We start from the raw sequence: 15,591 nt of genomic DNA on the forward strand, positions 1-15,591 counted from the left end.
TACTACATTGAAAGTGTTGGGGGTTTTCAAGATGGCCACCAAAAGTGGCTTGGTTTCAAGGGATTTTGATTATATCCCATTTCATTTTATTTTCATAACAAAAAAAAAACATTATAATCCAGCCCATAGTTATATAAATGATTCTTCTGCAAGTAGGGAGTAATCTATGGCGATATTAAGATACAACTTTTCTGAGATGGTTTTAGCATAATAACTGTAACATTAAACTGCTAGCATGCTAAAAAACCCAAACAAATCATGATATAAAATACATTTTTACAAGCCAATTACTGTCTAAATATTTTATATGTATTTGTCTACATTCACATGAAAGTAGACTTATTTTATAATGGTGTTACATATTGCTGTTTTGTGAGTGTCCTGCGCTTTTGTTTTTATACCATGAATGTAGTTAAAAATAGGTCAACTTTTAAAAACATGTTTCAGGACCCCAGTCTGCAGCCCACTGTTTTTGAAAACAAGAACGTATGCTATGCATATGCTACTAAAACGTTTTTGCAAAATTCGATTGGGAAAAAAAACATCAAACCAATGATAAATTTAACACTTTATATATTTATATTAAAATAGCATTATTACATTACCATTAATTTCCATCAGAACAAATAACAATTAATTATTCTCGGAAGCAGTTGGGTAGTGCCTCTACCTTTTATAAATAAGTTACGTAAAAAGCCAGAAAGGAAATTCATCATTTACAAAAAGTTATTTTATAGCTTTACAAGATTCCAGAAGCAGCAGAATGCACAGACGGACATTTGGGAACAGCAGGCATTAAATGTCAGAGCACTCCATACCGCCCCCTACAGGATGGGAGTATTTCACGGCAACATCATTATGGCTAGACACAATTTTGTTTATTTTATTTAAATATTGAATTAAGAAATATTTGACCGTGCATCTACCAACATGCGAACATTAAGTGCTTTCAGCACTTCATAGTTGATAATCTCCAGTGTATGAAATTCCAGTGTTTTTGCACCAATTAAATAATGTGCATGATACTGAGAGATCCTTACAAAAAAAGTACTGAGGTGGTACCATGGTATCAGATGGATAACCATATTCATATACCATGGTATGTACATGGTACTCCAAAGTCCTTCAACGAATACCATCATATTACCATAGTAAATGTCCAAAAGATGTTTTGTAAGTGCTTTTACTCCTCTATTTCATATCTAGCCAGCTGATATTTTGCTATTTAATAAACTTGGAGTGTTTAAGTATCTTGGAAAATCTACAGATTATACATTTTGAGATGAATTTGTATTTTATACTGGAAGTCCTGAGCTTCATATCTCCAGTTGTTTTGCTCTTCGAGAGTCCAAATTCACAAGTCCTCACAACTTTCCAGTTACATATTCCAGTTTTACTACTTCCAGTTGCTATTCCAGTATTTCCCCCAGTGGATAAATAGTCCACAGTTGTTTTCCAAACTGACCCGCAGTGCGTCTACACCATTCATTGGCATTTGAAGTCTACTTTGGCTTTCCCCAAGTAGCTAATCACTGATTTCAGCCGGATTCTTGTCCAACCAGTAGTTTATGTCAATATTGCACCACATTTGGCAGTTGTTGTGCTGACCGAAGTGTGAAGTGTATATGGCAGACCGCAATTGTGTTGTTTTAAATACAGTCTCACTATTTGGCAGGCTTTGTGTGCACCCGTACGGAATCCCTTTTAAGTCCTTTCTCACAGGATATTCTGAGTATGACCAGCTCCAATAGTGCAGAGACCACAGATCCTCCCACGACTCCAATGGCTGATGGGAAATGTAGTTCACGGGAGCTTATTTGGTAAAGATCAAAGACATTTCCAGTTATTATAAAAGATTTCCAGTGTGTCTCTCTGCTATATCCTGTGTGTGTCTCCACCCTCACTCCCAGCTTTGTGGTTGCTCCTGGGACTTTGGCAGACGTTCAGAGTCTTGGTCTTTTTCAGGACATTACCCTGTTAGAAGATAGATGTCAAAATCTGGTTAGATCTTTGATTAGATTTCACTTGAAAATTGAATTGTTTTGTTAAATCCGCAGTGTGTCATTTCCATGCTGCTTACAGTATCAAACTGAACTGCAGTCTGTTTAAATGGGCTCAACCAGGGATGTCTATATATGGAAGACGCTATTAACCTTAGCATTTGCTAGCATTGTTAACCCAACAATGGTAGATTGGGTGTTGGAAAATATTTCAGCAGTTCTCTTTGATGCCACCAATTACATAGAAATGACTCAGTTTTGTTCTATTCTATGTTTAGTAGTGCATGCATCAATGACATGTAAGAGTGTTCACAAGGTACTCATTGCATTCTTGTTGGTTTCGTAGTTTGGTTTAGCAAACTATAATAATAAAATTACATTATCATCGCTCTCATGGAGGCCTTGCTCATCCTCCTCCGGTGTTTCCGTCGACGCTTCCGTGGGGGCTGAAGAGGGGGCGGAGTCTGTGGGGCTGAGGGAGTGGTGGGAGGGGCTTTTGTCACTATGGGATAATGAAGAAAACAGAAGACTGGGGTTAGAAGGATGGTTGGATGAACGCTGAAAGAATTAATCTCAAGGCAGCCATCACAATATTAGCGTTACATGATTTGTTGACCCTCAACTTTATAAGCTACTTCTGACGTTAAAGAAATGGAAAGAATAACAGGAAGCATAAGCTACTAATTACAATACAATGTGTACACACACACAATGACTCAATAGACATTTTATACACTGACCTGTTCTTTGTGGGCTTGTCTGTTGTTGTCTAACTGCTTCCGTTGTATGTTGGTGAAGCTGATGGTGTCGGTGGTGTTGGTGACGAATATAATGTTGTGTTTCCTCTTGCTGCTGTTCATTTTCCTGGTTATTTTGGTTACTTGCTTCAGATTGGTGGTGGTGATGATGTTTTCTAACTTCTGATTGCTCAGGGTGATGATTTAGTACTTCTGATAAGCCACTGGATTGGCCAATGACCTCAACGTGACTGTAAGTGCGACTTAGACTGTCTAATTGGCTGCTGTGCGAAATGATGTGCTCTGATTGGACGGACTTTTGGGAAGGATTGTTTTTTGGTTGCTGTGGTGCTGTTTGATATGGTTTCGTCTGTTGTTCCTCTTGTGGATGTTTGTCGTAATGCTGTTGCGTCTTTTTCGCCATGCCGTCGCCACTGTGTTCGGTTTTCATGGGCTCAACCTCCTCTGTTTGTGTTGTGTCACTCATCATGTGTGGATCTCCTAATGTGGGTTGTCTGGTGGGAACATTTCCTCTGCTTGTATAAACTGGTGTGTGTGTAAGTGTATGTTCGTATGGGCTTTGTTGGTACCCTTGTGTGTGTGCAACTGTGTATTTCGACTGCCATTGTAGTTCCTGACTCTCCCTATCTTCCAAATGGAGCCTTTGATTATGTTTAAGTTCATCATTGCGGTGTAGATCCTCTTTCGATTGCGTCTTTGGTAATGTTACTTTAGGGTGGAGTCTGGGTGGAGGAAGGGGGGTGGTCTGGGGTCGTGGGGGTAGTGCAGAAACACGTTGTTGACAACTACAAGTCACATGGTCCTCCACGGGTATGACAACCTTCTCGTAGACTGGTTTTTGGTTAATGTATTGGATTTTTGTCATCTAGACAAAAAAAAGAGATATTAAAATAATATTTACAACGATAAAAAGTACACTTACAAACTTACATACAAAGTACACACAAAGTACATTCACAAATATTGAATGTAGTATATTTTTAGTTTTAAGATTTCTATGAACTCTCGTAGAGCTCTGCACAATACATACTGAGAATAATTTCTCATTGATTGATTCATGTAATGATACTTGAGAGTTTGGCCAAAAGAAAACATTCAAGGCATTATTATATCTCTTATCGCCTACAGCTACAAAGTCATTGCAATTTTGCACACAAATACCTGTAAATGTCGTGTTTCTGTGTTGACTGGCACACATTGTGAAACACGTGTGTTGCAGCAGCCCGAACAGCGCTGCACTTCCACACACAGAGGCCATAACAAGAAGTTGGCGTTCCGTTTGTCCAACATCGAACGGGTCACTTCCATAACTTCTGTCCTCACCTTACACATTGCCGGCACGGCCACCTGAACATCTGTGAGTTAGAAATAACAATGGATGATTAACCATTTATTTCATGTTTATTTATCACACTGCTAAACCGGATGGAAGTTAGACAAACCAGACTAACAAGACTACTATCATTCACCCTCTCAAGCACTGTCATTGTGTTTTGCAGTTTACAGATCTGAGGTGCACTTGACTGAAAGCGAGCACTCTGAGAAAGAGAGAGAAAAAAACATAAGGGTTCGAGTACATGTGCGAAAGAAGCGTGGGTGGTTAAATTGAGTTGTGAACCTTGTGTGTGTGTGTTTGAGAGTGACCTAAGGACATGTGGCGAGACAGGACGAGACAGAATCCATCACAGAGACGCAACAGCAGACTCCAGGCCCATATACGCACATCTCACACACTCGCACAAACACACAACAAAGCCACAACACCATTGTGGAATGGAGATGCCACAGTGTCTCAAAATAATTGCCACAGACTGGAAATACATTGAAATTCTGCTGGAAGACAAAGATGAAGAGACGGGAGTGTGGAAGAGACAGGGAGACAAAGAGAGGAAGGGAGGGAATGCTAGCAGACTTACTAAGGCTTCTGGGAAGACGTCTGTGTGTTCCGTTAGAGTGCATCTCATTCTCGGGCTTCTCATCATCTTCCTCTGAAAATGGAATGAAGGTGGAATTAAAGATATGGAACATTGTTGACCAATTTGATTAGTTAGAGATCATGGAGCTGATTTTAGATGTGTGACCTTCGGAAATTCACCAGTTACCGTATTTTTCGGACTATAAGTCACACCTGAGTATAACTCGCATCAGTCCAAAAATACGTCATGATGAGGAAAAAAAAACATACATAAGTCGCACTGGCTATAAGTCGCATTTATTTAGAACCAAGAACCAAGAGAAAACATTACAGTCTCAGCCGAGAGAGGGCGCTCTATGTCTTCAGTGTAGACTACAGGAGAACTGAGCAGCATAGAGCGACCTCTTGCGGCTGTAGACGGTAATGTTTTCTCTTGGTTCATTTCCCTCGGTTCATGTCAATTTAATTTTGATAAATAAGTCGCACCTGACTATAAGTCGCAGGACCAGCCAAACTATGAAAAATAGTCCGGAAAATATGGTAAGTGTAATTTCATTTTTGTGTAATCAGACTTTAAAGGCCTGTTCACACAAAGTACGATAATTATGTTTTGGGGAAAGTTACTTTTAAAAGTAATGCATTGCAATATTATGTAACTAATTGCATTACTTACAGTAGTTACTTTTTTCTGTAAACTAATGCATTACGTTTCATTTTGTGTATTTGTCTCGTGTTTCTTTATGAAGTCTTTAACATGTCTTTAACGCTTTATGATGTCACCATGTGAACAGGGAATCATTTAGAAAATATTTTCATCTGTACCCCCCCCCCCCCCAAAAAAAAACCGCAGAAGAGAAAATATCTAAACGTACATTAATTATTTAAGAATACAAAAGTTCCAAGCAAAGTTGTAGTGATATAATTGGAATCACTTTCAGAACAATTTTTGCAACTGATGATACAAATATTGACAGCCAATCAGAATCCATCCGACAAAACACAAAAAATTTAAAGCAGCAGATGACAAAACAACAGCATATTTTGTGTGTGAATGGCCTTAAAGGGAAAACCACACCACAACTATAACGATAACAACACTTTTTCATGCTAATCATAAATGATAAAAACACTCGCAGCTAATCAGAATGTACCTGACTTTAACAAGCCTGGGGATGTAATGTGGCATACGACAAAACTGCAGTACGCTTACAGTGTCCATTAGTGCGGACGATAATGTAGTCATCATTATGGTTATAATTTTTGGTGTGAATGCATCTTAAAGGGAAGCTCATGTTATCATATTATCACAATTATGATGGCACAGAGGAATGATTTTGTTGGAATCACTTTCAGAATAATTTCCCCAGCAGATGAATGATTAATTATTGACAGCCAATCAGAATACACCTTTTAAGCATTTAAAGTGACACAAAACTGCAGTGAGCACTTATAATAAACAGTAATTCATAATTTCTTGGTGATCGTTGTATTTATCGTGGTTTGAACGGTTGTGGTTTTCTTTCTCTTTCTTTATTTTCTGCATTTTTAAATTTCAGAGAGCATTATCTTTTACAAGTCATTACATTTTATTTTTATTTTTTTGGAGGACATCAGAACTTAGGACAGTGATGCGCGGGTTGATCCAAAATGAGCGGGTGCCTGCGGTCACCCGCGGTTACGAGTCATCCAAAAATATTTTTAATGATATTTGGGTCGCGGTCGGTCGGGTCGTTTGAAATAAAGATGCCAATTAAACCTTTGTAATTTATATAGTACTAGACACAATTTTGAAATAAATAGGCCTACACTTTATTGGCTGAATAACTGGCGCGATTATAGAGTGAACACCTGTCCCGCTTTACATTGTACTGTACAGCAATTTTACCCTTTGTCCCACCTCACGCAAACTGAGCATCTGTCCCTCTTTTTCATTCGACCCTGCCTAATAAATACACGGATACGTTCATAGGCGTACTGTTAACTTATGTCCAATAGTTCAGAGGAGAGCAATAAAAGCGTTAGTCGATAGGCTGAGTCGTACATCAAACTGTTGACTGGTGCACGAACGCCTCCTCAACATCGTCAACAATCTCAAGACTTAGGTCTCTGCAGAGCAAAAGTGGGCGTTTATCTCCTTGTGGGTGTTTTCAAACTGCTGGGTGTTTCTAAATCATGCAATCTAAATGATCCCCTTTACCCAACCCCTCCCCTAAACCTAACATCACTATGACATCAGCCAATCAGGTATCATGGTGTAAAAACACCCCGATCTAGTAACTCACATTACTTTCCTGCAGAGACCTATACTTGACGATCTCAAATTGGAGAGCACGTGCGCTGTTCAGTCAGTTTAAGCAGCCTTGGCCAGTGTGGACACGAAAAAGAGAAGATGCACTTTTAATAGCGAATGGACTGCAACATACTCTTGGTTAAGGCCTGTAGATGGCGAAGCAGAGAGAGCTTTTTGCATTTTATGCAAAAGCAGTTTTTCTGTGGGACATGGTGGAGAATACGACGTGAAACGAAATGGTGCATGTGAGTACCACAGAAAAAAAACACATCATTAAGAAACATGCAAATCAGTGCAATCGTTTTTCAATAAACCAAAGGACCCACAGGCTGACAAAGTTTCGGCAGCAGAAGTGACGAGCATTTATCATGCCGTACATCACACACATTCATATCGCTCTACCGACTGCAGTAACAAGTTTGCCCCAGTAATTTTTCCAGATTCTGAAGTAGCGAAGGAAAAACTGTAGAAACTTTGGGTGATATTTTGGGTCAGGTAGTGTCTTAATCTTTTAGTCGGTGGGTTTAAAAAGAAATATAGGAAATATATTACAGAAAGCTTGAAATGTCCATTTTTAAATGAAAATATTCAAACCAAAATAAATAGGCTACTCTCTGATTATTTAATTCATATGAAATGTGCATTTCTCTCTGGCGTTCATGGCGAGACCGCTGTGACACAGAAAACACCAGTTTATTACTAAACAATTAAATGTCTCCTTGCTAATTTAGACACACTCATAATCAATACTTTACCGGTTCTTTGTGGCAAGCCTTATGTGTGCGGTCATAACGCTTATTATCCTGTAGGCTATAGCTTGTTTAAGTAATTAAATTAATATAAAGGGGCGATGCATTCACTACTTTTAAAAAATGCGGGTCAGGAAGTAGGTCGGGTACAATATTACATTGACCCGCGCATCACTGACTTATATACATATATTTTTTTTTCTTTTTGGGGAGACACTTCAGGTAAACGGTGTAAAAAAAAGAACCACCCACTCATTCAGGAAAGAGTAACATTGTTGACTAACATAGACTAACATGCTTTTTTTGTTTATCGGACATTATTCTGAAAACAATGCAGGACATGGGACATCTCTACTGAAATTTCCTAGAAAGTATCTTGTATATCCTTCAAAGAATATCCTAGAAATTCTTGAAAATCATCCGAGGCCAAAAACATTCTGAACTTGCGACTATTTCATCTAGTTCTTCTTTCAACGTGAACCTGTACATACGACTCATGGAAACTTGCATTTAAGTTGCGCAACTCTACTTTGTCTGTGCATTTGTATGTGTCTCAGTGTGTCTCATCCTAAAGACCTGCTGCGTCTGGGATTGCCATTTGAATCCTCTTGACACTACTGTCCCAACACCTTGCCGTAAATCTGATCAAGCCCTGACAAGCGACTGTATTTCCGTAAGTGACGTTCGCCTGGTTAAGCTATGGTAGTAAGCATCGTAACATTGTTAAATCTAGCTAAAATGGACACATGTACACACACCGGTATAGGGAACAATAGCGTAGCCTTGTGTTTGTGTCCCCTTTGTAAACTTTGTGCTGGACTGGGCTCAAGGTCACTGCTATTGTGCCTGTGAAGAGCTATACACGGCCCATTCATGTAAATATTACCATTATCCACATGCATGCACACACACACACACACACACACACACACACACACACACTGCATTCCAGACCCCTCAGTCTTTCCTGCCTCACCTTCCCAGTCAACACACCCCAGAAAACACACACATTCCACAAATGACGAGACGTTTACTAGTGCTGATATGGGTTTTATAATGGACGATGACAATATGCAGAGAGCAAGGCGGCCATTGCAAAAAAATGGATATTTTGTAATTGTATTTAGCGTATTTCATATATGGGATCAGCTTTACCTACGAATTCTACGTCCAGAAGTCTCTTTAGATCATCTACAGATGAGATCGGACTGTTCATCACTAAATCCACCAGAGATGGAGCGAAAGGGTCCTCCTGATGAAAAAAAAAAGAGAGAAAGAGGTGGTCAAACATGTCTAGAACAAACACACACCTCTCTGGGTGAAAATCCGGTCCCTGTAATTTCAATTAAATACATGTCTAACCAGTGTACTGTACATACGACACGTCTTGGAGAGTTACAGAGAGCATGTGTGGAGAGCTCCATTTGTACTTTGTGCTTATTTTTTTTTTATCTCTGTTCTTTATTAAGCTGTATTACTCATAATCAGGTCAGAGAAATGTGGTCAGTGTCATGTGGCAGGCACACAGTGGGAAAATAAATATATAAATAAAACACACTCTCGTAAACAACAAACCAATCAAAAATCACACAGGGTTCCTCATAAATGTGTTATAATGTCTTACGGTGTACTGCAGTCAACAACAACAGATGTGCTGTTATTATCAGGAAAAACATGATATATCTTACCATTTAAATTGGTTTGATATACAGTTCATACAGACAAGTGATAGATATGTTGATCAGGCTGTTTAGTTGGCCGATGTAGACAATATTATAGGTCATTTTGTCACTGGTAATGGCAGCTCCCCATTGTGAGCAAAACAGGTGATTTTAGCCATTTTAAGTGCATCTAGTTTGTTGTCATTGAATTGTATTATGTATATAACCAGCAACTAAATTTACATTTCCGTTATGAAAACATCTGTATGTTTTCTGAACGATCAAAGCATCCAGTTATTTAAATGTGAACATTACAGATAACATTAAGGGAACGTTCCATTTTATCATTTTGAAAACACTGTTGGAAAGTTACTTTTAAATGTTCTCGGAACCATCCAAAACTAATAAGTATTAAAAAATGTAAAAAGTTAGACAAACATCCAGCTTAAATAAAGTCGGCTCATAACTTTGCGAAAACCTTGCATTCATGTTAGCTGGATGTTAGCATAAAATCAGCCACTAACCAACCTGCTCTCTAGATATTAGCATCAGCCATCAAAACACCCATTTAGAAGGACCACTAATAGAAATATATTGTAATGTTAATTTTGCAAAGCCTGCGACTAGGGATGGACGATATATCAGTGATTGGCCAGTAGAAATTTATAAACTGGTAGAGATTTCTGACTATTGTCTCTATCGCGGTTACACACTTACATGTTGACGTTGCTGTGCTACGGGGGTCATAAAAACATACTGTTTAGAAGCATTTTTAAACTTTGTGATTTAATAACAAGCGATTTTAAGCTGATGAAGCGCAGTCAGCACCGAAAGAGAACAAATTTTGATATATTCGCGATATATTCTCAGGGAGAGTTGTTTCGGAGTCATTTTTTGCCACTGCAAGGCCCATAAAGTGTAATGGGCCTTGAATAGTTAAATAAACATTTTTTTATGTGTCAAAATGCCAGTTTTCACAAGTATCCTGATAAACACAGCAATTTTGGTCTGAAGTGAAAGCAAACAGCTGAGAAGGAAAACACGTGTAACAGAATACTGGATCAAGGCAGCTCTTAAAGTGACAGCAGTGTAATATTCCTGTTGTCTGTCAATTATGTTAATTAAACATGAATGTTTGACTAACATTTGTAACAAATGGTTTAATTTTCATTTTATTTTTTTTTATACCGACACTGGTTGACAATAACGATGAATTTCTATGGTAACAACAATTTTGGTATGATAAAGACCTTACTTAAAGCAAAAATATCGATATCATGATATATATTGCGAAATAAATTGTTACAGTGAAATAAAATTACTCATATTGTGATTTAAGATTTTGGTCATAGATCCCACTCCTACTTGCGAAAATTTTTAAACTAAGCAAACTCAGCTCATTTAGAGAACGTTATGTATGATGTCACAACCGTGGATACAATACAGTCTCACAACAATTCATAAATATTTTGATTTGTTCGCGATTAATTCGTACAACCTCATTCATACATTTTCATCCAATCTGCTCTCGCCCCAGTGAGGGATAGATTTAGATATTAAACTTTATACATACTTTTCCATATATATCACATTGTTAGAATTTGTACGAAATTTCATGAAATTGCATGCTCACAAATTATTTATAATTTTTTGTGCAATTTCTCAATCCCGATTGGAATGTGAACTGCTTTTTCTGAAATGTAGTGAAGTGATTTAAGCTGAGCAAGCAATCATAACAAGAAGATTTGCATACAGAAGCCTTAAAGGTACAGTAGCAACAATCTGTTTCATTCAAATAATAAGGCTGTAAAAGAAATGTGAAAAAATTAATTATGAAGTTATGAAGTAACACAAGAAGTACACTAAAAAAAAAAAAAACTAAAAATACTACAAAAATTCAGAAAAGTAGTCAACCAAGTTAGCCAGATGCACAAAACCAAAATGCTGCACTAAAGCAGTATTTCATATCAAGTGAATGTGTGTGTATAGTGCAGTAACACATACAGTATACTGATCCTATTGGGATGACATCACTCCCATTTGCCACATGCCGTAATGAATCATGGGACGCTGGAATCCCAATAGTTCATCCAGGGGAAAAGGAGGAATGGGGTATAATTATGGACCTGGATTGCCATGTGCACACACTTGAAACATTAGAGGGCGGCCACATGGCAGTCTGCCATAAATGAATTCAGACATAAAGAAATACTGTATCCACACCTGCACATACAAACACACAGTTTGTATAAATAGATGCACTGAAAGAAGTATAAAAAGAAGGATTAGTTTAAAGAAAAAAAAGAGCCTTCAATAATCATGCCTTCAAAGGGGGAGATTATATATTTTATGATCGGACAAGCACAAGCGCAATAAAGTCAATCCATCTTCCATTTTCCAAAACTGAGTCATTAATTCGCTTCACATTTGTTTGGCTCATCTCAGTTGTTCGGCTTAGCTTTCATTCGCTCGATTCCTGAGTCATGTCTGCAAAAGCAATTTTGATTTTTTTTAAGCCCTTGGGCCGTGTCACGCACGTAATGCCCCGAGAGACCCAAATCCAAATAATCTAATGTGAGTCTTTAACGTGCCGCCTAGATTATTCCTTTCTCTTATATAACTTAAACACAAGACTTATGATGCATCAGCTGGAGGACTAAAATCCCATCAGCTGTGACCTTTTAAACTCCCTGAAACAGTCTGAATAAGAGCGCTGGGTTTTTAAGGGTAGACATGACAAAGTTTTTTGTAGGTTTGGTGGTGATGCTATGTTGATATTCAAGAGATGGATTACAGAAACATTACAAGGGATTTTAAGTCTTATAGTGTGTGTGTGTGTGTTTGGAAGGCAATTGATGTGCATATCATAAAGACCTTTCCATAAAGGTCAGACGCATAAATGAGAATATCTTCAACCCAAATCAAGATGCATGAATGATTCAGCTGAATCCGATCTATTACTGTAGGACAGATTGTTTTGGCAGATACCGATATATTTAGAGAACAGGATGGCTGACAGTATCACTTTATTGCAATTAAGATTTGCATTTGCAAAATAACTAAAAGAAAAATCACTATATATATATATATATATATATATATATATATATATATATATATATATATATATATATATATATATATATATATATGTACAGTTTTACTGCAAGTCAATGCCGATAAACCAACCAGTTGATTTCCAAATGACTGTTGGACTGAATAAGCATTTAAATATTACATTTAGACACTAATGAATCATGTAGACAGATGTGTGAACCTGTTTGATTCATTGAAAAGCCCTGAATTAGGCACAACTATATTTTTTTCATCAAGTTTTAGAAAAATTGACTTTCAGAAAAATGTAATTTAAAAATATAAGTACATTTTGTCTGTGTGTGTGCTCGTGTGCACATTATAGTTTTCAGATTGGATTAGTTCACATCATTCTTCCTAATCTGGAAAACAATTTCAAGTTTCTATGACCGTGGGAACCCTCCAGAGGACCCTCTTCTATAGCAACTCGCAGCACTATTTTAATACGGCTAAATATTTTAGTACTTTTAGTACTGTTAAATGCACCACATAATTGGGGTTTAAGCAGTGACAGTGATGCTCTTGGACTGAGTGATGTGTTTTTGGCAGTGGTGCATCTGGGAACCCATCCAGTGCACATTAATGCTGGCAACCCTAACAGTGTCTTTGTTTGAGTTTAGAATTGCAGACATAAACAAATACAGATTAAGCATCCAATCAAGTATGGTTTCTCTTTCCTCGCGCATTCAGGCATACTTATGAGGGAATTTGTTACAGTTTGCTCGAATTTCATCCTCGAAATCAAGTTGAAAGTGCGCCTTGAATGCAGCTATTGTCAAATGAGACATGTATATGAATTAATCTCAAACCGAGCGTGACATCAGTCAGGTGAGGCTTACCTGCGCGCGACCGGACCGCAGGCACGCCGCGAGCGCGAGCACCAGCAGCAGCAGCAGCAGCCGCGAGCTCATCATGCGCGCACATCCAACTGTGTCTCTCGCTGTCAAACACACACGCACACACGCACGCACTGCAGGAAAGTTTATTCCAGAAGGGCTTAGTCACTTTGAACACCGTGCCAGCCGGTCCAGTTTGACATTTAACGGCGTATCCCAGATCTCCAGTGTGGAAATGAAGTGCTCGCGTCACCGGTGCGTTAAAAAATATTAATATTAAAAAATATTAATGTTTCACTTAAACGGAAGGAAAACAAAACTCCAGTCTTCGGATTCAAATATCAGCTTTAAATATCCAAGTGAAATACGTCCAGTGTGTTGATTTTCAAAAGCAGCCCGTGCATTTTCATCCCAAGCGCTGCAATGTAACTTTCCCTGGCGCTCGCGCAGCAGCGTGTTTCTCAGGTGCTTTAATGTCGCGCGCTGCTGCGCTTCGCTGTGGTTTCCTCAGCCTTAAAAACCAGACCACGCCCCCTGCGTTCTGATTGGCTCGCTGTACCTTCGAGGCTGGACTAATGTTCCCATATAAGGCAAATGATTAGTGATTCTGCACGGCTCAGGGGGGTCTTCATACGTGACCTGACATTCTCAAAGTGACTTTTACTGGGAGAGAGGCAATAGTTTTCTCACAGCCACCTGTTGTGTCTTGTTCAAGTGCTTGTGAACTGGGAACCCGCATGTGTGTGTGTGTATTTGTGTGTGAATTTGTGTGTGTGTGTGTGTGTGTTACATTTCACTCTATTACAAATGCAAATGTCCCACTTCAAACAGAAGTTTATTTTTAATACCATAAAAATAAATTATTATTATATGATGCCATAAAATTAATTTAACTAGATATATTATTATTATTATTATTAATTATAAATCATTACCATAGTAATATAAATCAATTAATATTATAATTATTTATTGTTATAAAACATTATTTGTGAGATTAAATTTCATTCTGAATTTCAATATATTGTATGCTTATATAACATGCATATTTTTTTTAAATTGACTAAAATATATGAATAATAATAATTATTATTATTATAAATAATAATAATAATAATAATTATTATTATGTAATATTTTTTATTAATTTTTTATTATCGTGTCATTTTTGTTTTATTTCATTCTTTAAATTGTATTAAATAAAATACAGCTACAGATGTGATTTTTGGAGTGACATATGACTCATACACATTCCCAGCAAGCTTTGTGAGAATTATTAGATAAAGTACTGCAGAAACATTTGTTCGATGATGTGTGCTGCCATATATATCTTTTTAGATAACAACATTGCACAACAGAGGAACTAAAAACTGAAACACATCAGCAAATCAGCGGCTGATTTCACAGGGTTTTGTGTTTTGGGATTTCCAGTCGAGCGATGACATCATGGGGCTGAGGTCGTCTTCAGAGAGCCTGAGCAGATCTGTGAAGGTCTGAGCTGATGTTTGGAGACTGAGAGTTTAAGTGAGATGTGAAATCCTCACTGCGTGTCTGGTGTTTGCCAGTTCTTCTGCTTTCATCACAGATCACAAAACCGCGGGAGGTCAGAGGTCACAGGGACACTGCAGCCCTCTCTGCTACAGCAGCTGGAAGTGACACGGGCGTTTGGGCTTCTTTTGGGGGGGGGGGCGCTATTTATAAACCTGCTGACCTTTTCTATCCGCATGCAGCGAGTGATTGACATGACACACGTTATTGTGAGCCGCAGGAGCTTCTGATCACTGCGCACTTTGACACAAACAATCACAATCAACAGATTCAACACAGCACTGCAGCAGGACTGAGACGAGAGCAGAATTTACCTACAGTAATAAACCTGTGATAAATGAGTGTAAAAAATAATCAGAATAATCTAAATAATAATAATATTTACAACAACAGTACTGAAAATAAATGTTATTGTGCAATAAAAATACAATATTAATAACATAAAAAAAACAACAGCAATAATAATCATTATAAATAATACATATTTTTTCGGAACAATATAAAAAAAATATATATATATATATATATATATATATATATCATATAATTACTTTTATTGTTATTTAGTAAAATTATTATTTACTAAACTTTTATAATAATAAATGTAGTATAAAAATAACAAGTAGATCAATTCATTTTTATAGTATTATTTGCAGTGGGAACATAATTTTTTTGCCCGAGTGATAATTTATTGTAATTATTAGTTAGAATAGTTATTTAATAGAAATAGAAGAAGAAGAA

General features: G+C 37.5%; 1 protein-coding gene across 1 annotated transcript; it reads right to left on the reverse strand.

The window, feature by feature from the left end:
* Positions 1 to 1,054: 1,054 nt before the first annotated feature.
* pdgfba (platelet-derived growth factor beta polypeptide a) lies at positions 1,055 to 13,794 on the reverse strand. Its single transcript, XM_059569739.1, has 7 exons — positions 13,306 to 13,794; positions 8,868 to 8,964; positions 4,675 to 4,746; positions 3,920 to 4,113; positions 2,741 to 3,623; positions 2,379 to 2,502; positions 1,055 to 1,974 (listed from the first exon to the last, which is right to left on the reverse strand). The coding sequence occupies exons 1-7, from the start codon at positions 13,378 to 13,380 to the stop codon at positions 1,962 to 1,964; spliced, it is 1,458 nt and encodes a 485-aa protein (XP_059425722.1). The 5' UTR covers positions 13,381 to 13,794; the 3' UTR covers positions 1,055 to 1,961.
* Positions 13,795 to 15,591: the final 1,797 nt, after the last annotated feature.

This window comes from Carassius carassius, chromosome 16 (assembly GCF_963082965.1).
Source record: "Carassius carassius chromosome 16, fCarCar2.1, whole genome shotgun sequence".
In the NCBI taxonomy this organism is placed as follows: Eukaryota; Metazoa; Chordata; class Actinopteri; order Cypriniformes; family Cyprinidae; genus Carassius; species Carassius carassius.

Bases quoted from the DNA above. Each gene is read 5' to 3' on its own strand.
- pdgfba (XM_059569739.1), bottom strand. From the start codon at position 13,380: ATGATGAGCTCGCGGCTGCTGCTGCTGCTGCTGGTGCTCGCGCTCGCG. The intron at 8,965-13,305 runs GTAAGCCTCACC...TTTTTTCATCAG, and splicing joins TGCGGTCCGGTCGCGCGCAG to GAGGACCCTTTCGCTCCATC. The intron at 3,624-3,919 runs GTATTTGTGTGC...TTTTTTGTCTAG, and splicing joins CAGAAACACGACATTTACAG to ATGACAAAAATCCAATACAT.